Below are 26,846 nucleotides of genomic sequence, written 5' to 3'. Positions count from 1 at the left end.
CGACCATGCAGTAATCGAATCACACGCACGGTCAGCGAGATTATCTTGCTAAGTACTCCATAATGAAATTGTGATGCCATGTTCGTGACGGCTCTTCAGAACGAATGATCTGTTTCACCAGTTGGTCATTCGGTGCCGTAACTCACATGAACTAATCCTAAGTATGGCAAAGGGCAACGGAGAAGCTATTATTCTATTGTCTGTTTGTTCCACTCCTCCTCCCAGGTCCTTGACCCATTTGCCACAGAACATGCGCAGTTGGACCCGCAGAGTGCCCGTAGACAGGCACGCCGCTCGTAATTACTGGTGGTCCAGGCACACTTTGGCGGCGACAACTAGCCGTCGGGTGATCCCTGTCTGACTCGGAAGCTGGCGTATCTTCAAAGATATTCTTCAAGTTTTGGACCTGACCATCATGAATCTCATGGTCGATACTCCCTCTAAACATAGCCGGGGTATATCAAATCTTGATAAGATGCAAAAACCTCGGTGGTCAAGATGGACCTGACATAAATAACAACGATGAATCTACCTAGAGATAGATATTTATTACATAACCTGAATATATGTAACATTATATGCTCACAACGTTCGTACATTTTGTTTTTACACATTGTACATATTCTAAGTCGCACATTATTTGGTCACATAACTGCACATGTATAAGCCAAGGTCCGGTTCATCTCAGTTGTGCAACAGCGGCAGTTTTTACATTTGCCTTCGAGTGGTGATCGAACCAGCTTTTAATTATGCTACTACATGTAAACATAATCGAATATTTTATATACATGTACAATTTTGCCGTTTTCGAGTACATATATACAAATTTTATGGCACATCGGTCGCTCGTGTCTAAAGCGTCTCGCCAACGAGCGCCAATGTAGTTGGGAGCCGCAATTATCGCATGCAACAAAAATCTGTCGTTTGCGCTGGTTATCGCAGCTACTTTACATTCTGCATTTGTCTGTGATCTAGGCTGGGGTTATACTAGAACATCTAAATGCACATCACGAACGACAAAATGCATTTGCATACCTCCTTCGTAGCTTTTCGTAGGGATTGGAATAAAGACAACTCCCTGCACCTCGTAAGGCTTGTGAAACCTGCCTAATAGCATTCCGCGACGTTACTATTTATAGCTCACAAGGTCATTTGAATAAGATATTGACAGTCGGACATCGACATTTATTTCTACGCATTTGAGCTTATTTCAAAGTCAATTATCTTTGACCCCGCATTGTTTTTAGCATGAATGATACCATAGAGTCAGAGAGAGAAATATTCAGAACAATTATGTAGTACATGTACACTATTTCCAACACTCGGACATGTGCCAGATTGAATCTAACTGCCCTAGTTAGAAAGCCTGAATCCATTACGAAACCGCATGTTTGTCCGACATTGCCTGTAATTCAGCGATGGGGAAATAGAGGGCAGCAGCTGCAGTGACCTCATTATCGCGGAATGCTATTTCTTTCCACAGCCACCATAGCTCAGTAAATGTACATGCACATGTATGTATGCTATAGCCATTGGCCAGTCATGCGGTTTTTTGACAATGCTGGTCAGTTGATTCAATGATAGAACAAATGACTCTCATTAGCTGATAAAATGTAATAATGCAAGTTGACGCTGAGCCATGATGTCCATTACCGTCATTCCGAAAGGAAGACACAAAATTGACCAGTCGTCTGACTAAAATACGCGACGCTCTGATTGGCTGTGTTGAAGAAGGAGTTTAGAGAATCTGATTGGCCAATAGGACGACGACGACGTTTACGAAGGGCTTTCGGAAAGTAGTTAATGATAGAACGTAATGACCGTTGAAGACTTTGGAATTCATTCCAAAATTCCGGCCAAATATATACATGTATATTAGGAGAACGAGTGTGAAAAATACTAAGAATACTTTACAGTCATAGCTAGGTGATGTTTAGTTAAAATGAAACGAAGCACAGTTTTAACAACTAGTCAAAATGGGTCAATACCTTTCAACCTCAGCTCTGCCCTGCCCGTATGCTTACCATAAGGATTCAAGCAACATGGTATGTCATGAATGACAGCGTCCAATTGGATTCCGAGCTGCAATAAAATTAGATTCAATAATTTCGATCTACATACATTCAGGGTATGAACACAAATTTGTAACAGGACTTTGGCTTTAAACTCTAATACAATTTTCCTCGGAACCAACACAATCCGAGTAAAACTAACAATGGGTGTTTAATGTAAAATCATCGGTAATTAAAGGTGCGGGAGTTAATGCTGTGCTCTTAAATTGACAAACGTTTGGCACTTATATACATATTAAAAGAAAGGCAATACATAGTCAAGTGGGCGTTTCCAAAGAGAAACTAGTAGTCGTTATTACATGTACACCGCATATTAACCTTTCATTTTTACAGTTTGGTGCTTATATTAAAAACACGTGGGACGATATCAATCTTCTGTAATTTCATCCCCTGAGTTCTTAGACTCTGCACGCGACAGTAGGCCTATGATCGCGTTCTACACAGAAAAGCGACACTGACAAGGTCAAACATTGGGTGGCATCGTCTGCCGGCAGACTGATTAGAAGATTTTAAGTTTCATGTACAACATGAACTCTCCAGATTGAGGAACTCCCGTCAATAATCACACTAATTAGAGAGTCACTGATCTGATTCACACATGTCGATCCAAATGCATTCACACACCCATTTCTAGACCGGCAGGAACATGATCTGGAGTGACTTGATATCAGAAAAAGAAACAATAAAGCCCGTAGCACACTAGCCGCCAACTTCGGCGTTCACAGGCGTTTTTTGCCGCAAGAGTCCTGAACGCCTGAAAAATCCCTAGTCTGCTACGAACGGCGTCGGCGAACGCGACTTGCCGCAACTAAACGCCAAATATCTTGATCTTGATGTTTTGATTTTTGACGCGTGTCGCCGCGTTTGAACGCAAGAAGAAGCCAGGTGTGCTACGGATTGCCGCTTGAATTGGCGTGGGCGGCGAGGCTATGGCCAATCAGTATGCGTCTTGATGTCACATGATTTCAAAATGGCAGCCTAAAGTGGCGGAAAAGACGCTACTGGACGCCGATTCTGGGCAGGTGTGCTCTGACCGGGATCCACTGGCCGCCAACTTCGGCGTCGAGAGGCGTCAGCTGAACGCTTCTTGTCGCCAAAGTTGGCGGCTAGTGTGCAGCGGGCTTAAACGCACTTCGCTGTCACTGTTTTCAATTCTCTGGCGTCACACGTTCTCAAAGAAAATCCTGAATAGACGAATTCACTCCCCACCCAACGTAAATGTATAGCTGCGGCTAGTTGTCAGATGTTAGAGTTTTTCTGTACATTTTTTTCACAAAGAAAAATAAAAAGTATAATCTGTTCACGTTTTACGACCCAACGATGCAGACACTCCCGTCTTACCGCGATGTTTCTTGTTTATCTGTTTTTCAAGGAGAACAATGAAAAAATCCGGTAAGAGAGAATAGAGAGATCCTGTCTATTACTAAATCTGTGCACGCACCTTTAGTCAGCGAAGAATGAAGACATGGCCTGTGCCAGTGCTTACTTATTCACTTACAGATGCATCGGAGAAGTTACAGGCGGCCTGTCCCCTGATAAGCTTAGACAACATCACAGAAGTCTTTCTATCAGGTGTGTTATCATCTCGTTACGCAGAAAGATGAAGCCTTCTGACATTTGTATGCAGAGTGGACTTGTGTATCGCTTTGCCATCTGAACAAACTAGTTGTGTCTTCATCCTGAACATGAACTTGCAAATCAATGCCTTCAGCTGACATGATACAGCAAATGGCCAGAGATGCCGGAGGGAAATGCTTGGTCAGTATCGACCAAAGATCGTTTAGTTACTTCGTGAGAAGTTCTGCAAATAACATAATATATGAATGTTTTTTCCAGTTCGATGAGTCGTCCAAGATGATGGATGGTATTGAGTTGCTGGTTTAGTTCAGATCAACTTCGCAAACCAAACAAGGGTTTCATGCATTGGTTGTAATATAGTTTTTAGGTAATAATGGATTGCTTGTTCCTACCATTTTCGTCTCATAATTCCAACCAGGTTGAATGTCAACAATGCGTTGGATTGTCAAACTGCTTTTCCTGTTTGCTTTCTACGATTCCAATAAATGAACAAGGGATTGGTTAAACCAACTTTAGCGTGTTTGATTGTTTCGTATCCAGTTTTCTCCATCCACACCCTGTTACCATTCAATTGAATTTGCCTATCCTGGAAAAATCAGGACAGCATCACGACGGAATATAGCTGCCGTGTCCATACATCTTTTGCTTACTTTATGAAAGCGGAAAACTGGTGGTTGGGAATCACAATTGTCGTAACAGGGTAGAGCAAATACCGGCACATGTACCTGTGTATATATTTACCGATCCCCGATCAATTATGTTGTTTCGGCGCTTCTTCTAGATTCGGATGATAAGCAGAATGAGAAAAAGGCAGCGCGGAAGTAACAAAGTGGAGGACAATGACAGTGTGTGCCGCAAAATCACTGACGACGGAATACTGCCGACAGCTTTCAGGAAATGCCGACAACTTATTCTTGTGTGTTGTTTCATCTGTTTCTTCTGAGAGATGCACGGTCCACCCACACGCACTCACACACACACACAATCGTCCAAATTCGCCTGAAAAAACCCCGGATCACCAGTGCCTGTTCATGACGATTGTAAATATTCCAACAATGCCGAAAGTCTAATCTTCCCGCAAATTTTTTTCTACCCAAGTTACTTCGGAAATGTTGGACTTCGTACTACGATACTTCGACCAAGTGCACACATACTGTAAATACACATAGCTTTTAAAACTGCATTTTAACTATACGATTGAAGTGTCCTTCGTATGGGCCATTCGTTCACACAACCACACTCGCATTCTCACTCTTCCAGCTATGGCAAACCAATTAATTTATACTTTTTGAGAGGATAAAACCATTATTTCTTAGCAATAACCAGATAACAACGATGGTAGCAAAATGTGTTATTGCATTCTCAGTGGCTGATTGGGCATATCACCCCAAAAGGGGACAACACTATGCATTACAATCATGCCGGTTGGCCGCATCTCAAATACTAGTACCCTTGGGGCGATGTTGCAGTATTTGTGATTTACTTAAAAAAACACAATGACTTTCCAAGCTATATTAACCACAATGTAAAAAGTACGCATATGAGCAAGTCAGCACTTAACGGTGGTTATCAGTGGTGAGACTTGGACATGTGGGAGAACGCGGATGAGAAAATGGAATGCCAATTATCAGCAACACCGCTTTGAGAGACGACAAAATATGTCGATTCGGCCCATTATTTTTTCGACGCAGTCTTACACCATTCATCCCAAGAACATGCAAATTACACATATTTCGTTCACCATTTTAACGATCCATATCAAAATCCACGATTCAACAGACTCTCCGCACACGGGTATTCCTAAATCTAGAATTCATGGGGTGCAAAGTGCTCGTGAATAACGTCCAAACGCGAAAAGAAATTGCGCTATTTTTAATTGGAAAAACTTTAGCGGGTAATTATCCCAGGGGAACACGAAAGTAACAGATTCAGACGATCGCTTTCAGTCGGTACGTTTGTAAAGGGAAAAGCGTGCTGTAATTAGATGCTAGGTGAAGTCAAAGCGCGAATTTTAATATATTTAATCGGTAGACAAGACCAATTAAACGAATACTCTGATCACAACATCAATAATGCCAATCTTAACGTGTAAAATGGTTCCTGAATGTTTGTTTCTGGATAATCATAAGAAGTACAAATATGCGACGCGTCGACAATACTGTCGTAGTGAGTTCCCGCATCACACAAGAATGAAGATTCACGAAGGGCAAATTCTTAGCATTTGTGCTTGGAATTCGTAATTCGTAATCGATGTTCGTGAGCGATGGGGAAACTCACTAATACTTGGAAGATACAATTAAGGGTAGATTTCCACTGCAGTGAATGCAATTTTGCATTATTCGCACTGGGCATGCGACATCGCAAAGCAAACTTCTGTCGGTTCAGTTTGGGTGGACAAAATAACAAATACCGTGGCGATCTCGTAAACGCGTTCAGTGGAAACGTATATACCCCAACACCACGCGATGAGTATATATATATATTTATCTCACAAAAAAGACTTCGCCATCTACATATATATATCGACTGAATATGAAGGGGTCCGAAAACCTCTAAATATCATCTTGTCACTTGGCACAAACCTTGCAAAAACAGAGTCTTTTAATAAAGTATATGAAAGACTCTGCCACAAACGAGCATTTCTCGCGCAACAGGAAACAATGACGTCATACATTGTACACGTACGGCTGTACGCTACACAAGTCATAGCTGTCCTATACATGCGACCTGACGTTATATAAATTTATGGTACATATAGACGTTATAATCATATCTATATCATTATATATACATTGAATATAAATTATATGCATTCTACCATAAAAAGTGACCAGTAAATGAAAGTGTGACACATCATTCTATAAGTTAGTTCCAGCTTTGTTATGCAAGCTGGTGCAATGAGCGTGATTCGAGCCGTATCCATAACTGTTTTCTTCTCAGAGAGTATGCTTGATCAAGTTCGTCTGCTTGTAGGACCAGTCTAGTCAACGCACTTTTATCAGGCATTTTGGACAATGTCAAATTCACATAAGCATGTTTTACTGTATATGGGTCCTATTTACAAACTTACAAATCACACAGCAACTCATCCTGAATCAACCAATCATCACAATGAAGTTTTTCCGCAAAGTATCTATACCTCTTCCCTTGGTTCATCGCCATCCTCGGCAACTTTCAAATGAACCTTTTCTGAATCAACATCATAGTGCGCCTGCGTGGTCTTGCCCGTCCCAACGTTACTTCCGTTTCGTTCGCGCATGGGCGATCGGTCGACAACCGTATGTGTCGTGTCGACAGTAGAGTACTGCGTCATGCTGCCGTTCAGTTTGCTGTGTGTATGACCAGAGAATAAGAAGGGCAGAACCTGTTTAAATTCCTTTCGGAAATTTTCATTCATCCACGCGTACAGGAAGGGGTTGTATATCGCGGAGCTCATGGCGATGATATGTGCAATGAAGAAAATCAGTTTGAGCCATTGCCAAGTTTCAATTCTAGGGTGGGCTTCTTGCGTCAGGAGAACGACATTCAAAGGCATCCAGCACCCGACGAATATAGCCACCATAGCGATCAGCATCCTATTCGTTCTTCGCTTACGACGGATTTCCATCTCTTCTTTTTCCCGTGATTTGTTTCCACTTCCTATCTTAGCTTTAGCGCGCATTCGCAGCACGCCAGAAACTCGCCAGTAGCAGAACGTAATGACACAACATGGTACAACATACTGTAAGAAAAATAACGTAATAATGCAGAACTTTCTTGAGTTAATGTCTGGCCAGTCTTCACCACATTGTCTATCTCCATTGTCCACTGTTATCCTACGGTATATAGCCAGGGGCAAGGAGACAGAACAGGAAATGATCCATATTGATATTATTAACAGCAAGCAGAGCCATGCCTTCATCCGTGGCTTAAACGGGTAAACTATCACAAAATATCGGTCAATAGCAATGGCGGTTGAGGTCAAGGTTGAAACAAAGACGCTGACCGCCAGTGACATTGGTATAATCTGGCACATCACCTCCCCGAAAGGCCAGTCATCCAGGAACGCTGCGAGTGGTGTGAAAGGCACAGCAAGAAGACACATCATTATATCAGCACATCCAAGGTTTGTTATAAAAATATTAGTGATCGTCTGCATGGCTTTGTTCCGCGCAACGACAAAAACAACAAGACTATTTCCGGTCACGCCGACGACAAAGATGACGACATAGAACGGTATAGTCATTGCTTTGATCCATTCCCCGACCGGTTCGTGGGGTTCAGTGATATTTTTCGTGATGTTTGCAGCCGGGAGTTCGGTGGGTAAGAATGTCCCCGACACCTCGGTGCTGTTAGGTCCTGGTGTGTAATTCATCGTTAACGCGTTCGTATTAGGATTTGTCAGCGAAATAGCCGTTTCGTATTAAGTCGCTGAAGAGTTATCATACCGCCGGTAGAATCTGAAACGATAGAAGAAAACTATTGTCAGTCATTGATAAAGAGTAAATGGACAAACCCGTTGAAATGCCTTTATATTTGCTAATATTGGGATGTAATTCTGACCGACATATAATGGCTGAAAAATAAAAGAATTTGGAATAGGTTTTATACCGATAATCTGCCGTGCATCATTCAGCCATGGAAATGTCATGGACTGACGATATGATATGCTGCGCCAAACAATATTTGGCATCGCGAACTGTTGATATATCAAATGAGTAAATTAAACAGATTTCAATATATTGTTGTGATAAACAACGGAAAAGCCACATAGACAAGAAAAAATAGATATATTACTGAACATGGCACATTTCAATAACGATTTCCACCCCGATCGTATTTATCGCTCCATGGCAGTCCGACCATTTGTGCTTATCAGTTTTACCACAAGTGAAATGAAAAGATGAAAAAATTTAATATTCGATGAGCAATAACTGTAAATTGAAATAGGAACCTCAACCGTGCGGTGCGGTTTATCAGAGCATGAAAACACAACCAGCCACATTCACTTTAGTCATTCCAGCGAAAAATGCGAGGGACACCACTGAAGACGATATCACGCAGTTGATTAGTTTGATTCCGGCCGATTTACTTAAGTTGGTGGGAGAGCTGTAAAATTCCAAAACCTTTTTTTCAATGCTTCTTCAATGAGTACAGGTGGAGACAAGTAGGTAAAGACAACAACACCAACTTGAGTTGTGCATTATTTTGATAAAATCTGGTGCCTTAAAAGCATCATTTCATTCTAATCTGTTGTCCAAAAGGCAGAACGGATTTAAACTTAGGCTACCAGTAAAAAATAATAAAACATACTTTTTCTTATAAAGTACACCGTAGTTTCTTCAGATTGCCATAGCCTGGCTATAAGAGGCGGCGAAAATCTCTGTCCTAACATAAAGGCCTTGATGGTTCAATGGTTAGAATGCTGGACTTTCGATCTGGTGGTCACGGGTTCGCCTCCCCTTAAATCCATTACATTTTTCTCTTTGTTCTCTCTTCATTTTGTTGTTATTTATTCATTCTAGTTTATATATTATTATCATTATTATTAACATTATTATCATTATTATTATTGTTTATATCATCATCATTATCATTATAATATTGAAGAAAACCCCTGAATCCGAACTCGCATTTTGGTCATCCTCTATGTTACTCCTCTGGCATGGTCGAAACAGTCAAGGATTTCTAGGAACCTTCACCCCAGGTATTAAACTGTTATGTCTTCATGGATATGTGGACCTTGAACACAGTTAAACTGTATCATTAGAACAATAAGAAGATTAGCTTCCAGGCGAATGCAGTCACAAGGGATGTACCTTTGAGGCATTTAAGACAAACGTTAAGTCTTTATGACCTTGTATTCGTGTATAGAGCGGCTTAAAACAAGAAAATCGACACAGTCACAATATGAAAACAACTCTAACAGAGAAGAGACATTTCCAACAAAATGATGCCGGATTACGTGAGAGATTACAGACAGTAGTACAATGTATATTCCGTTTAAACAAAAAAGAACCTAGTATCAAAGTAATGAGGTGCAGGATTAAGTGTCATGCCTTTTCGACAAAACAGCAACATATTTCAACATGTTGCAGGAGAAGGTAACAGCTGGTTTAGTGACAGGGGAAAGTGACAACTAATTTGATGAGCATGCGGCAGGGAAAGTAAAAATTAAATCGAACCTATGACAGGGAATTCTCGACATCTCGATTAAAAACCACTGGTTTCCCGAAGATGATTGATGCCGGAGACGTCTCTCCCTGCAATAGGCCTACGGGCGCGAGGCAGGGATTCTATAAAAAATAGCCGCAAGAGCAACAAAATGGATCAGAAAAGGCTGCGCCAGGCCCTTCCTGAGATTCTGTGTCCCGTCAGTAGCCTCAGACACGTGGAAGATGTACATTGTAAAGTAGGTCAAGTAATTAGAAGTGCGCGGTTATCCACCTGCGTCGGTCGCGACACTATTTTGCTGGGGCGTGCCATGCATTGTGATCAAGAGATACATGTAGGCCCTACGAATGCAGGATAAGGTAGAATAAGGTATTTTTAGCCCCTGTATTGTTTGATATACATGTGGATATCAATCGATATCATAGACAATGGCTACCATTAAACCGGGGCTACAAATACCCCATTCTACCTTACACAGAATATGATATTCTCGAGGTCTCCAAAGCAGATCGAAGGTGTTCGACGAAGTTACAGGAATCTGAGAGTATAAGGTAAGAGTTGAAGGCCGGCCGACCATCGTAAACGGATTTTGAAAGGCATCACGCAGTTTGATAGGTCTTGGTGCTGGCTTCAGTTATGTCGGAGTTAAAGTACGTGGTTAAAAAAAATGCCCCTAAACATAATCATTAATTTTTATGAAGTATTGGCTTCAAATGATTGTGAGAAAGTGATCTTAGCAGAAATAATCTTACTAATAATATAAACATGATATCATAAATTTGATTTTCATTCTTTCCAATTATTCAGAAAGCTATCTACATCTGAGCTGAAATTTCGTTTAAATCACTGAAGTCGTGAACTCGTGTAATGTAAGTATTTTTCATGGGTTCTCAGCTGTTGATGGGAGGCATCCGATCACCAAGAAAGATGAGAACACCGACTTCATTAGATCATATTTCGTTGGAGAGGAACTGGAGATTCACGAATATACGATAAACCAGTCGAATTTGATTGGGATACTCAACGTACCACCAATATCGGATCGTGGAGTCTGCCCGATCAAGATTTCGGTAAGTTGACTCTCACATGCTTATGTTTTGAATTCGTCAGAACGCTACGAAAAACAGTTAAATAGTTGCCTTCCAAATAAGTCCTGGTTTAAAAAGAGAGTGTGTAGGTCTCCTAACACACATTGGAAACTATTGCGGTTGCACGATGAAATGATTTTGCCTGAATCAAACACAACCCAGGTTCCTAAAAGCGCATACTAGTCACCTGACGACTTCCAATTCGACCCCCTAGCTATAGGCTATCTTCCATATAGCCCCAGGCGCCACATCTTGATAAAACATCGCTTTAAAGCTGATATTGTGTTCGAACAGATGTGACAGCATCTGACCCGAAGAACGGATTTTCAAGAGTCGCTCATATGAACCACATCATCAACACCCATTGGCCTTCGTTTCTTCATTTCCCTTCTAAAATTGTCACATCTTCTTCATCAATTGTCAATTTCCTTATCAGCCGTGCACGTGCAGGCTCTCATACAGACAGACTACTCAACGATTCGTCGAGCAGCCCGACTATTACTCAATTTATGCACCAACATAGCATCTTTTATCAGTCAAAAACACGGATTGATACGAAGCTAGCAGCTGATTATTGTCAACTGCCTTCGCTGACAATTTTCATCCAAAATTTGTTCCTAACACGCTAACCAGCTATTACAGTAATCAATTGAGGTTAACGAGGCACGTAAAAGAAACGGCGATATAAGCAAGGGTTGATTACAGTCATTTCGATATTCGTTCTGTTTGGGAAAAACGTGCATGAATCTGTATGGAGAACTATCAGTTAATTAGATAACTTGTGTGATCGAAGGAACAGTTTATTAGATAACGTTTGCACGTGGTAGAAGCTGGCTACGTTATCAGATAACTTTTGCACCAATACAGTTCAATCAGAGTCTTTCAAATAATTTATTTGAAAGACCCTGGTTTAATAGAGAACCTTTTTGATACAGTTTATTGGAAAACTTTTGGAGATCAACAATTAATTAGATAACTTGAGTGATAAGGTCTGCAATTAATTCGATATTGTGACCACTGACAAACACAATGGTTAGCACTTGCCGCATAAGTGTATTGAGGCACCGACGTTACACTGGTCCAACGTACACCTTCTGACAGAGCCAAAACAGATATACATGTAACTGACACCCTATTGGCAACTTTGGGTAAATTTACATGGCTCCCCATAATCCAATCTCCCAATGAGAAGCAGAAGCTAGCTAGCAAAAGTACGCTAGTAAACTGTGCTAGTCTATCACTAAGCAACCGTTACCAATGGCGAAGCTTGGAGATTGCCTATAGTCATGTTGAAACTTTTCCCGAGTGGCTGGCTTTACATATCCAGTCTCGTGTCGAAAGGTGATTTTTTTTCATTCAAAACACGATAACAGTACTGTTCGTATAGGCTTACCTTTTTTCACTTTTAAGCTAGCTTTCACGAGTCTTTAGAATACCGCAGTGTCAGTCCTCGTCGTCCGTCGTCCGTCGTCGTCGTCTGTGGTCGTCTGTTGTCGTTTAATCGATGTGGTCGTCGTCTGTTGTCGCAGTCTCGTGTCGAAAGGTGATTTTTTTCATTCAAAACACGATAACAGTATACTGTTCGTATAGGTTAACCCTTTCGCACTTTTGAGCTGACTTTCACGAGTCTTTAGAATACCGCAGTGTCCGTCCGCAGTGTCCGTCCTCATCGTCGTCTGTGGTCGTCTGTTGTCGTTTAATCTATGTGGTCGTCGTCTGTTGTCGCAGTCTCGCATCGAAAGGTGATTTTTTTTCATTCAAAACAAGATAAAAGTACTCTTCGTATAGGTTAACCCTTTTGCACTTTTGAGCTGACTTTCACGAGTCTTTAGAATACCGCAGTGTCCGTCCTCGTCGTCCGTCGTCCGTCGTCGTCGTCTGTGGTCGTCTGTTAACGTTTAATCTATGTGATCGTCGTCTGTTGTCGCAGTCTCGCATCGAAAGGTGAGTTTTTTCATTCAAAACACGATAACAGTACTCTTCGTATAGGTTAACCCTTTTGCACTTTTAAGCTGACTTTCACGAGTCTTTAGAATACCGCAGTGTCCGTCCGCAGTGTCCGTCCTCGTCGTCCGTCGTCCGTCGTCGTCGTCTGTGGTCGTCTGTTGTCGTTTAATCTATGTGGTCGTCGTCTGTTGTCGCAGTCTCGCGTCGAAAGGTGAGTTTTTTCATTCAAAACACGATAACAGTACTCTTCGTATAGGTTAACCCTTTTGCACTTTTGAGCTGACTTTCACGAGTCTTTAGAATACCGCAGTGTCCGTCCGCAGTGTCCGTCCTCGTCGTCTTTGGTCGTCTGTTGTCGTTTAATTTATGTGGTTGTCGTCTGTTGTCATTCGTTGTATGTGGCGGTGGGCGTCTGTCTCGTCGTCATCGTCGTCGTTCGTGAACAATTTTACAGGCAGTGGCCTGTTACCTTATCACTTAAGCGCAACACAAACGAGCGATTTCAATTACAAGTTGAAGTGATTCAAAGCGCGCAACCGAGTCAAACCTATGGAACATGCCGAGATGATCGCGCTGATTTTTAAAAATGCTCTAACATTGTGCACGATAATGGGCAAGAGCCGGTATCATAATCCGTTACTTCAAGGGCTTTTCACCTGCCATCTCTATCGGAATTTTGCAAAAGCAAAGAAACGTTTTTACATCCGTGAGTTGTAGGTCATCAAGGAAGGCAATATTGAGATATTATCACAACGACACGTTTTGCTTCTGAACAATTACAAACAAAAGTTGCTTCCGCTGATGTTCATCTCAAATGACCATCATCATTACAAACCGAACAGTACTATTTGAAAGAGCTTCTACTTACTTGTAAACGCATGCAGTTCTCAGCCACGACAGAACGTAAATTTGTCCGGCACCTGTTTTGTCCTATGATACAGGATTTGAAAAACTATGTTCTTGTGCAAATGAACTGAGAAAACCAGACGCATCAATCGTTGAAAAACTCCAGATGGATATTTCTTTTTGACGTAGACAGCAACCCAATAGTTAAGCGGAAAGAAAGGATCACAAACATCACGTTACAGTAAAACATTAGCGCTCTCCAGGCAAGGACGACTATAAAACATGCCTGTGTCTCTTTTCACTGCACCTGCTAACGGATTCAGGACGAGCAGAAAAACCGATAGGAAGGAATTGTTGGGAATCATCAGGGAAAGAAACCAATATTTGATATCGGATACTCTCGGACAATTTTCACCAGCATGTCAAGAGCAGTGTCCCTCGGGCTCTGTGCTCTACGTCTGCCTTCCACTTTCTTTTTGTAGCTGTTTGTAACCGGATTCCCAAAAGAAGCGTTTTCTGTATGCTTGTGATCAGATGCTAGCACTAGAGGAATAGACTCTTCAGCTCATAGAGCGTCGCTGTACTCAAAGCGTGACCTTCGCTATCGCTCGCCAAGTCTGACGATCCTAAGCACTACTGACAGGAATCGTGTCCAAAATAAACTTCTGATTAGGCGACTCAACTGGAAGTTCGGTCAGACTATACGTGTACTCTTCAAACTGCCCTAGACCTGCTGCCGCACCAAACGTTAATTAGGATTCAATCAGTCTACGACACGAAGTGAAATGAAGCCACACCAATGCAAGTAGGTCGCTGGCCACCCATACTCGTTTCGGAACCAGATACGTTCCGTGAATACAGCACGAGACATGTGGGCGGCTTCCACATATGCAGCACCAATGTCCCGAGCACTTGTGGATGATACGACAGATATCGATGACAGTCGCCAAGTGTCCAGACCACCACTTGTGTGGGTGATACCACAGATTATAGTTACCAAAATGTCCCGACCACTTCTGGTACCAAAACACACTTAGGTTCACTGCCGCCGCACTACTCGAAAGCAATGACAATCTATCCGGCGGACAGATTAGTTCTTTAGTAGATGAAATTGGCACTCAGTAACGGGTTTGCCAACGACCGACCTGAATAGCTGCCAGCCTCATTCGATTCTCATTGGATCGATTGCCACAAATCTTTGGGCAATAAAATGTAGTTAGCAAGCAAACAGGTGTTATTTGCCGCACTGTTCACATTGTTCGGTGCCCGTAAATCATTAATAGATGCGTCTGATGAAGGACATTCCGGAGCGAAAAGAATGGTAAGATGGGATGTTTTGATGAAAAATGGATATGGCCGCATGGGATCAGATGACAAATCTAATCAGACGTACTATAAGCATATGTGTTGGGTTTCAAATACAATCATTTGGCTCTGGCGAGGTATACTCGGGTGTAATCATGCATTTATGCTAGGATTTGAGACAGGAGCGGTCTGGGATGTATCCGAGTGGTAATAAAAGTGTTGACTACCTCAACAACCCTCTCTGCTCAACTTAACTGTATAGAATGGGAGATATCGCTAATGTTCGGAAATTACCAACACGACCATTTGCACTGCAAATTGCCAACCCATTTATATAAAGTAACTTATAAATTTACCCGATAGAGTAAGCTACTTCTTTGTGGTAAGACGAAGTTAGACTGAACCAGGCGATCTCCTTTTGAAAGGGCGAAGAATTCAACAAAAGCGGAAGTCGTCAACAGATTTGATACCTGATTGCAAGTGCAGCGAATTCCTCGTTAATTAACACTTAATTCTAATTACCTGAATTAAATTTTCTATCCTCACTGATTATAATCGGGATGACGTGATATTCTGGAAAGAGCCAAAGAAAGAATCAAGGTTATTAACGGTCCTGACTGTCCTAGAAGCAGTAATGGATATTCAGTTTGAACTAAACCTGAAACACTCCAATTACAACGGAGAACGGAAGGATAGCAGCCACAGACTGTGGTGTGGTTAAAACTGCAAAAAATACTATCTCTACCGGAAAAATGATACTAGACATTGGAAACTGGATTCTGGGTTGGAGCTTCACCCTTGCAGCTCCTCCTGCAGCTTTGAATGTAAATTGATACACCACGAAGGCAAACGGATGCACGATTGGCCTTGGAGCAGGAGTAATTTGAAAGGCACTGTAGAATGCTATTAAGAAACAGCAGAGGATGAAGAGAGCATCCGAGCATCGTAAAACTATAGAAACTACAACTGCCCGCAAGCGAAGATTTCTACAAACCATTCTATAAAATTCAGGAAGTTTTGATCTCCTTTCTTCTCAAAAAATCATTATCCAGAGCTTGTAAAGCTGCCTTCTGTTTCTGCGTTCTAAGCATGAGAAGGAGGAATAGAGTGACAAGGACAATGATAAAGATCCTGGGGTATTTGCCATAAATTTAACAGAAACATGTCACTTGTGCGTTACAACAACACATCACTATCAATAATGATAAAAGTGTCTCCTCAACAGAGTACATGTCTTAGCAAATCTCTCAAAGTTTTTTCCTCTGCCACATTGAGACGTGAGAGGTATAAAAGATAAATAATCCTTGTTGAGATTATCTGTTTCAGCACGGATCTCTGTCGGGCTTAACCCAACCTTTCCTGCTCAATGATAACAACCGGTAAGTACTCATGACGAAGCAAACAGCAAAATTGGCGATAATATCTCTGCGACAGCCTCGAGGTTGTGAGCCATTTCCCAAAGGTCACAAATACACAAAGTCAGGATTTTCGACGGTTTTTTTATTCAAAAAGATTACAACATTGAAAAAAACAGTTAGGAGAAATCAACTAATTACGATATAGAGACATACAATTTCCGGTTAATTGCATTTTCAACGATTCAAAATCTGTCACAAGTAGAAAAGCTGGGTCAATGATTGCATGCTCTGTGATGTAAAACCTTGAACCCAACAAAACGATTGCAATGCTTGATGATCCAATTGATTCAACTATCTTCAGTGATGAACACGGTACGAGACAAATGTCAGTGAAGGAGAGATTTATCAAAGATTCCATTAGGTAGAAGGAGAATCTATCAACGAAATCTCACTTTCCAATAAATGTCCCAAACATCGCTCTCATTTTTTCTACTGTACACTGGCTTGGCAGAATGGTGGAGCCTGAAACTTAGATTTACTGTGACATAATTCAGTTTATTCCTCAACTATTTGCGATGCAGTGTTTATTTAATCCTCCATTTCTAATGGTGATAAACCACTTGGTACAATGGTGAGAACGAAACTACTTGGATCAGATAAAAGTACAACTACTAAAAGCAGACGTCAATGCCGCAACTCGGTTGACCGGCCCGGTTTAAAAGCGACATGTGCAAGTGAAACTTAGTACTGTTTAAAACACGAACAGCTGTTGTACGATTTGAATCTACTGCAGATTATCGACGAGTGGGGGCTGACATTAGGCGATTAATGAATGATACGTGTTAAGAAAAAATCGACGTGGTGAGAACGAGGAACCATAATGGAGTCCTCATCGCAGTGATGTTAAAAGATTAAAAAGATTTTGTTCACGTGAGAATGGGATATTGCGGTGGATCGGTCTGTCAGAATGATGACAAGTGTCCAACTGCGGAATGCCGTATAGAATAATGATGTCAAAACTGAATGACAAGACCGGTCAGTGGAAAAATAATGATGGCAGCATCAGTGCTATGATTGTGATCTTGTGGTGATCCTGAAAACATTTGAAAAGTATTGTGAGACAATGTTTTCATTTTCGTGATCATGTTTTCCATTGGGTGCGCGTAGCTTTAAGGAACTTTTCGATCTCTCTCGGAACTTTGAGTGTCATGATGTAAAGAGTTCAATCTGTTGACGTGTGTTGCCGGTTCAAGGTGATTTCAACCCCGCATACGTCTCTCTGTCGGATTATCACCATACGGAAGTGACGTTAGGATGATTGATCAGGTAGAGCAGAGAAAGGTACATGACCTGACAATCAGCCTTCTTCAAAAGAAATCGGACCATTACGGAGTTGGTGATAACGATTTTGGGAACAAAAGGAGGGATGATAAATGGAGCAAGTCAAAATACTATGTGCATGTTCCCATCTGAAAAGTGACGTGACAACGTCCTTAAAATTGTGATCTTGGTTGAACTTGCAATATGAAAGATGAAAACGAAAACACAAGAAAAATGGTCACTGACTTGATAACTCCTTTTCTAACTCTATCCAGAGTAAAACTGAATCAGGTCGCTCTGTTGTGCCTTTTTCAATAATGATGTATCATCGATCACGAAGAAATGGATGGTTCTGGTTGATGTCCTATTGTATGAGAGAAAATTGAGTAGTTAACAACGACTTTTCTTTTAAATCCGGTGTAAAAAATCAATCATTTTTGGTCGATTCGATGTCGCAGATGTCTGCATGTTGGATTAGCCGCACGTGAATGAGACATTCGGTTGATGGATGAGGCAAAGGAAAGAACAGCCGATGGATCGGAGTGATGTCTCCGCAATCCTTACGAAATCAGTCGCAGAGACTTTAGGACAAACACGGAAGGACCTGAGAATTACAATAGCAAATATCAGAAATTGTCACCAAAACGGCTGAGACAAAATGTTTCAAATGATTTCCTTACCTAAAGAAACCAGTGTCAGTCATGGAAACGTTATGACAAAAAAAAAACATGGAAGATCCTGGGCTTTGATTGCGAAAGTTGATGGCACTCACGACTGATTGATTGATAGGATATGATGTTTGTTTGGAACCACTTGAACTGCTGAGTGCACGGAAATGAACAGACGCAATTGGTGAGGAACAAAAACCAACTATCGGTTTACGGACCGTAATTTCTGAACTGAATGGAGAAATCAAGAGCTGTCACCTTTGAAATAAAATAAATGTGAAGAACATGGGATGGTCGAGACTGCTATGATAAGAAAGAAGAACCTGGGAATTGATCGGAGTGTTGATGGGTGATTGATCTGACGGGTCTGTCGTCGAAATGGCGGAGAAAAAAATCTAAATAATAGCCAGGGAATTGATTGTTATAGTTGATGGCAGCTCGATCTATTGATTGATCGATGGGAGCGGTGTCTTGCTTGAGCTGCAGAGATACACCAGAGCTGAGATCAGTGCAGTGCTAAAAGAATAGAATCAGCTAAATTGTGATTTAAGCATTTTCTTCATTCTAAATTTTGTGACCCCGTAGTTGTATCTGCGAATAAAATTAGTGTTTAATTATGGACAAGCCATAATCAATTTTCATTTAACTAATGAAAATAAACGGAGTATTAACTTCACGAATGTTAGGCATTACTCCCCTAAATGAACAACGCTACCTAATAAGAATGGGACTGCACGAAACGTAATCAATTAAACTTTAGAAAAAAAGGAAAGTTGTTCATCAAAAAGTTTATGTTGTTGACCCGGAGGGATATTTATCAACATTACAATTCGAAATGAGCAAATGGACTTGAGAGATTTAATTTGTGATATGGAGATGAAAACACCAACCCCAGCATGAAAGCGGGGATGCATTGAATTCATGACGTCTCGCTAATCGATATCCTACAGAAAGCCTCGGAGATCAAATGCAGTATACTTAGCTCGGTGATTTGTCATTTTTATCTTGTTTTGTCATCTGCAAGAATCATTAAATAATCTTGTAAGGTATAAGAAATCTTCATCCATCATAGCAGAACTTTTCCAAAATAAGATTTAGCGGGTAACCAACCCAAACAGAAAATAGTTTTTCCTTCTCAATCCCTGCTCGGAATGAGTAAGGTTTATACTTGTCTACGTTATTTCGATTTGTGTCAGTCTGATTAATGATTTTCTTCGGTTGCTGTAAACAGTTAGCCAACAATCTAGTAGTTTGAGGTAGAAGGAAGAGATAAATAATCAAGTGTGAAAAGTGCGATTCCAGTAATCTATTTTTTTCCTGATATATCGCTGAAGTTCGTAACGCGGGTCGTAATCCCGTGTTGAACAGGAAGTTAATATATAAAGTAAAACATCCGAAAGAGAAAAAAAAAACCTATCAATTTGTTCCCAAACCGCACATTCTTTACGATAACGACTGTGGTTAAATCATATACAGTAATCACCAACACTTCAACCAAATTTACAATGAATACATCTAGAGGAATTATTAACAATATCCATCAATAACGTGCAAAGAGCGCTATTTACGTTGCCTCGAATCGGAAAGCGCACTATAATTTACTGCGGGATACCTCGTAAACCAGTGCGCAGCTAATTCCTCTCGGGAGCTGATTGGCTCGTAAATGAGTTTTCCAATTCCCATCGCAACCTGACGCTATTATCTCAAGTTGTGTGTGGTGGTGTTTCTGGGGATTTGTAAACAAGCCAATGCGTGTATTTAGTTTAGACCTTCCATCATAATTCCTGGTAGAACAAACAGTGATAGTAAATAAGGGGAATGTCATAACATTGCATGCAACGCCATCAATCATTTGTAATATACACCTGATGACGTATCAAAGTCGATTTCGGTGACCCTGAAATGATCTAGTACCAATGGGCTACGGCGGGTTCTATGGCCATGATAACGGGGTTCATGTGATAACATCTAATGACTTTCTAAAGATCGATTCTTAATGTTGCCGTTGATATCAGCAGTACAGTAGAAAGCAAATGATTTGACTGGAAATGTTTATACTCTATGTTTTGAAAAAACGCACGAGATTTTAAAGCTTTAGTTGCCTTTGACAACACGGTCGTCTAAAAGTGTCTTTAGTTGCTTTTGATAACTTTTAGTTGCACCAGAATGGCGAGGACCTAATGGCCAACTCTCCTCCATGTTGTCTGGGCATGAGCCGCTTCTGCTTTTAGCGGAAATGGTTTCGAGGAAATATAGCAAAATGTCAACTCCGATCTCTTCTAATACCGTGAAACCCTCTGCAACACGCCGCAACGTGAGGCTTTTAGGTCAGGTTTAACTTTAAGCATGGGTTTTATGGTTGGCGTTTTAGTATCAAGCTTCTTTGCTTCCAAAGCCGACACAATCTTATCTTTTCGGATGTGGATTATTCGACCCGAAGGTGATATCTTACTAAACCTTTTAAGTCGAACTGGTGACTTAATCCTCCCATCAATCAGTAAGTTGAGGATACTGACGCGTGATACCATCTGGTTTTAATAGGAACATACCCCGTGGAACTGTCCATTTTATCAGCGTTTAGGCTAGAATGGCACCGGGGACCGTTTAGGTTAACTTTGTTTGTCACTGATTCAGGGGAAGATTGCTGATGGAGCTATTTCCCCTTGGCAATTTTCGACGGCCTGAGTAGCAGATGCGGTAAGATATACGTCCGATAGTCTAGGCGCAGTGTATAATTCGTGAGCTGATAAACTGTTTCACCGAGCCCATAACACAATACTCGTCTTGAATTGATGTTATTGGTTAAAATGACAGATAATGCGCTTGGTGAAAGTGACACTTGCAACAGGTTATAGGAAAACCTTTAAAGTTGCCATCTGAAATAATGAATACATAAATTGTTCAGTATTAACGTTGCTGGACATTTTCGAGAGAGTGCTTCTTCTGAAATTGTATCATATATTGGACATTTTGCATGGATGTCCAATGGACCTAACATTTAATTCTATCTCACCAATCAATTTTTCCCCGTCTATTGGTGGGCCAGTCGGTTGGGCCATGTGCACAAACAAAGCTGTTAGTGAGTGGGCAGAATGATAAGTAGTGCACGAAGCTGAAGTGGTGCGCACCGTTTTGACGAATGACAAAAGTCCGAGAGCGCTTGCTAAAGTGTGCGTCGCGCCCGGGACAAGTACAAACTTGTTATAGAGGAATCATGCAGCGGCATTAACGTGTTTGCGAAGCACTTGGTGGTTCTGGTTATGCCCTTGTTTAAACAAGTTAATAGAGCAAGGATCGACATTAAAGCAGTGGGCAACGAGCAGATATGTTTACCTCGGTTCTGTGCGGCTAAGTGGCTTCGGAACATTGATGACTCTTTGGAGTGTAATACTAAGCAATTGACTAGAGAGTGTCAGTGGCATAGAGGTCAGAGCACCGGGCGCAGAATAACCTGCCTATGCGAGAGCAAGCAAAAAAAACCCCACTCAAGCGGACCATACGGAGCTATCGCAGATATAAATATGAGCTGGAATAATTGGTTCCTGTTTCTTTTTTGGTGCAATGATGATACCCAAAGTAACTTGTAACTTTTTTTCTCTTCTTTCATGCAAGAGACATAGAATTCCAAATCTTGTGGCGGCAATTCCTACGGAAAGCCACGTTTTGGATCTACAACATTGTGCTAAGTATATAGCTGCGATCTGTGATAACTACCTTACTTTTGCTAATCACTTCCGTTTAATTTCATTAATTTCGCGAAGTTGATTTTGACGTAGAGGCTGTTTTATGTAAAGTGCCGCAATTTCCTTTCCCGGCGTCGCCTAGGTGCAACAAGTTTTTTTGGTTATTACAAGAGCCACAGATTAGTGTCGTTTTGAGCTCATTTTTCATTATTGAAATTGACTGGGCCCAATAGTGCTTTAGGCATAATAAGGAACAGTGCAATTTGCAGATTAGGCGCGCTGCCAACCCCCCGAAGGAGAATTACGAAATCAACATCATGATTAAATTGAAATTAGCGAGTATCACTTTGGTTAAAAAGCTAATCTTGATTCGGATACATTTCCTCATCTTACTACTCTTTTTAATTGCCACACGACTCTACCTTGTGGCAGCTCTCGTAAGATAGCACATCCGAGATTTGGACGCCTACTTTAAAAACGTCTTCAAAAGAAACAACCTACGCTTAGCTTGGTAAAATAGCAAATCCCGGATCGCGTGATCATCAAACGATGCAAGGATAATGACGGCAAACCCATCTTGCTACCAGTTATTTTACCACGGGATCGTCACAAGTTTTTCTGTGTCGTCGACTCGAATTTTTACTCTCACTTTTTGGGTCGTCCTTCAGTTGTGCTTGGCTATCAGAAGCAGCTAGAACTCTCCATTAACTTTCAAATTCAGCTGGTCGAAAATGCCAAGAAATTTCGCTAAGGTTTCAAAAGCTCCCTTTCTGCTCGAGATAATCACCACACCACAGCGCAATACGGAAGTTTAACGGAAATCAGCTGTTTTTCATACTACTCATCACAAAACAAAATTATTGTGCTGTTATTGATGATTGGATTGGTGTATTTTATCCCGTTTTCAATGATGAGTTATAAATTGAAGAGCTCGAAGCAAAATCAGCCAAACAAGTCAGGAAAATTAAGATTTCATTACAGCAATGTCGCTATTGGTTATGCTAATATGATTCATGAAATTGCATTTGAGTAGCCTGGTGACATTGGATTTGATCTTGATTATCGCCTGACGGCCATTCAAAATGGCCATCTTAAAGAAAAGTCTTTCTTGCCGATTGTTAATGATTTATGTTGGTAAAATCGTCTGAAGAGTTCAGAGTATTTTTTATCAAGTCAGATACTAAAACCGGTGTTACGTTTTTGAGTGCTACCCGTCGTAGATGTAACCAGAAAAATCAACTGCACCATTATGTTATCGACATGTTTTGTCATAATTTGTAATGCAACACTTGTACAAATTCATATACCAAAGGAATACTCACCATAACTTAAGACACAACCATCGCAGCGGTTCCCCCCATAACAACTAGGAGAATTGAAACCGACAATTGCCTGAGGGAATGGCCGTTCTTCTACGATAATTATAACGTTATATACCACTTTAATGACAGAGAACGACTTTGGCGCTTGCAGCAGTAAAAACAATCACGTATTGGTTTTGTGCTAAAATTCCGCCACCCAAAAGCAGCTATTCTTTAAGTTCGCCACTTCTCACGTGTCGTTCACTTGATGTGATAATGCAGCCAATAAATTATTAGGGTTCGGATTGTCTGACATTGTGCAGAAGCTGATGCACAGCAGAATGTGGAGTGATGAGAACTGAAAAGACGAATGCTGCCATGATTCCTGTTAAGAAATTGATTGTGGCAAATTTGTCATGCTACAGATGGAAACATTTCGAATTCTAATAATTTTTAAAACTTATTTTTCTGCTCAAAATGAAGAAACATCATCAGTCCCAAAAAATTTTCGCTTTGAAAATTTTTCGGAATTGGGTTCTCCCCGGGATCGATTGCGTGGTGGCCAGCAGTGTAAACCACTAGGCCATGAGGCTCCTTGATTTCGAAGTTCAAATTCGCTATAAGATTCTTGCAAGATTCTTAGTTGAGACTAAGAATTGGCATTTCTAGTGTTGATGAATACGTTTATTAAGTCTCCAAACGGGCACTTATTTCCCATGGAGGTCGTAAACTTTGATTCGACTCGACCGCACGTCTCTAATCACCGAATTTAGGACCATTACTAGAAATCTAAATTGCCTAGACGTTTCATATGTTGCATACATGTTTAAGCAAAACCATAAAACCATTCTTTTAACCAGCACTTCAGTTCATTGATTGCATTATGCATACAAAAGTAATCACAGGCAAGAGAATACAGAGTACACTACATTAATAAGTAAGCACCAAAACCTGGCTTTGCGATCTATCTATGCGCGCCTCATGACTCCGGTTTTTGCGATGGTCGTATCGTTGATGTCCAGTCAGTATTCTCATCGAAACCACCATTGGAGCCTCTCCAAAACGTTGCCCACAAGCCGTTGACGTGCTGTTACAGTGTCAGATATAGAGTACTCAAAATACTTAAATTGTTTATTTCTACACCTATAACACAAATAGTAGCACAATATGCATGTTGCCTTGTAAACTCATGAATTCTAAATTCACATCAAACAATACCGATTTCGATTTTGTACCGTGCAGTTGTTTTTGGGTTGTTGTGCATGCTGGGGTGCACTTTGATATTCAATTCACATTTATGATGGTAAAGTGTCATGAAGTAGCACTTTTGCATCGTGATAATTAAACCAACCTTTTCTAAAACCATTACGCTATTACTATTCACTATTCAAGTACAATGCCATGGCAAATTTACAAACCATGGCTCAAAGGGGGGTTTACCGACGCGCAGTTTGTCCTCCATGTTGATGTGTATGGCATTGGCAGATAACGCCAATGATGACAGTATTTTATTTATCAATGTTCATTTACCACTGTTCACCTCATTCATCCGATGTAGCCAATCAAAAAAGCGTTATAGTCACAGTAAACGTATACGTCCTGCAAAGTTTGCTTCCGCTATGAGCATGATGAAGCAATTTGTAAACAAGGCAATGTATTCAAACACACATGTTGCAGATGGCCTTCGTGGCACTGTACACTACATCTGTGATCAGATTGACCTATTCCATCCCTTTTTGTACTGTGACGTTTACTCAATATAATATGGACAGGGTGTTCTAATGTTATCACTGTTCACCACTTGCAAATAAGTAATTGATACGGACCGTATCAACATCTGTTACAAGATTGTTGGTAGTGATAGTGTGGTAGGTTTTCTACTATGATTACATTGGTTACAGTGTACAACTGTTTACAGGGTAGTGCATTGTACCACGAATTGGCGACAGCATGACGCAAAACGTATCAAATGCAAATGTAATAGGTATCTTCTCAGAGATATTTGAGTTAGATCACAGCTCAACACTTGCCTTTTGAAATTCGGCAGGAAATAAAGGAATAAATGCCATTTTGACGGCGGCACATCTTTGTGCGTAGTGAAGTGATAACATTAAATACAAATAAAAAACTTCTCAATCCGGCAAGGATATGGACGTTAAATCGAAATGAATACACTGCAGAACTCTATCGATCAGCCGACTTAAATGTGCTATTTAATGTCGGTGGGCTAACGGTGCAAAGAGTTTCACGGTGTCAACCTAATGGCATTAGGTGAAATTACCAAGATTGATACTATAGACAGAAACTCATTGAATGTCGAGTGGACCCATATCATTCCGCTATGGTTAATCAATAGTGTGGATGGATGGGATGCACCTACTCTTGAAGCAATACAAAGTCATTAGTTGACGGCGTATTGGCGTGTCGGACGGGGAATATTTTACTCGTCCTGCGAAATTGTCAATGTATATATCAGAAACACTTAAAATGATAGTATAGGTGAAAAACGTCTCCCCAGTATTTTGCTAGGAATGAACCTGGACAAGTCCCCCTAGTATTTGGAGAAACATCCACTATGCTGTATTGTCCTCAGGGCGCGGTGTTGTCCCCAACCACAGACGGCACCTTTCCTCCAGCCTTTATTTCACATCGTTGCAATTCCAAATGACTGCAAGGCATATAATCTTATATACATTCAATAGTCAAATCCCAACTAATTTTAAGTGAATTTTAATTTTAAGGGACGTTTTGGCAGTCTTACCAGTAAATTCATTAGGAATATGTTTTAAAATATTTCTCATCTGCAGCATATAAATCGTTCTCGTGAGTAACTCGTGAATTCACCATTACAGTGAGTTGGGAGGGGAATTCGATCAGGACAGACAACCAGTCCATCATCTGGACAATCAAGCGTACAATTAACCAAACAGATCAGCCAATTTGCGATAATGTTGCCATGAATCTCAGCCCGATGCTGACAGTTATTGAACGATTGAGTCAATTGCAATGGCACCTTTCCACAATGTGAATCCATGATGCCACAGATTAGCTATTGGCTGTCACATCAGGAGCCCGGATGTAGACAGACCATCTTATTGGGCATTGATGGTTAATTTCCGGTAGAATTGACAAGTTCTCTTGTGATATCAGGGTATTGTACATTTATTTGGTTTAGTCATGTTTTGCATTGAAAAACACAGCATAACTGTGCAAATACAGCATCCAGGGCAGGGGACAATGTTTTATCCATACTGCCTGACATTTTGCCGTCAATCCTATCATAACAAAGTTTATCTATTCAAGCAGTAGCAGAACTTTTCGGTAGTGCGTGCGTTATGGCGGTTTCCCATTTCACCAGCCTCGTTTCATATTCGCGTAAACATGTTACAGAAAGTCATGGTCAGTTAGGTCATAAGGATGATTTGGAGAGTGGAAGGTTACTGGTTGAAGCGGGTTTGTTTCCAGTATCTAATGGCTCCTATTGCTTCATCTGACGTTTGCGCAACCAATATATCTGACTTGTTTCC

The 26,846-nt window shown here is 40.9% G+C and overlaps 1 protein-coding gene across 5 annotated transcripts in view; it reads right to left on the bottom strand.

The window, feature by feature from the left end:
- Nucleotides 1-537: 537 nt before the first annotated feature.
- Nucleotides 538-26,846, bottom strand: part of LOC135489130 (prolactin-releasing peptide receptor-like) — a 100,192-nt gene continuing 73,883 nt past the window's right edge. For 2 of the 5 annotated variants that reach the window (XM_064774325.1, XM_064774324.1), the window contains exon 3: nt 538-8,089. In XM_064774325.1, coding sequence (XP_064630395.1) covers nt 6,784-8,004 — 1,221 coding nt within the window. In that variant the 5' untranslated portion in view covers nt 8,005-8,089 and the 3' untranslated portion in view covers nt 538-6,783. Of the gene's footprint in view, nt 8,090-15,511; nt 15,563-26,846 lie in introns of those variants that run through there. The other 3 variants (XM_064774326.1, XR_010447100.1, XR_010447101.1) reach the window with 3 other exon arrangements.

The sequence above is a fragment of the Lineus longissimus genome, chromosome 6 (assembly GCF_910592395.1).
Source record: "Lineus longissimus chromosome 6, tnLinLong1.2, whole genome shotgun sequence".
NCBI lineage: Eukaryota > Metazoa > Nemertea > Pilidiophora > Heteronemertea > Lineidae > Lineus > Lineus longissimus.
Note: the sequence above shows the minus strand (reverse complement) of the source record. Positions and strands in the feature narration are given on the sequence as shown.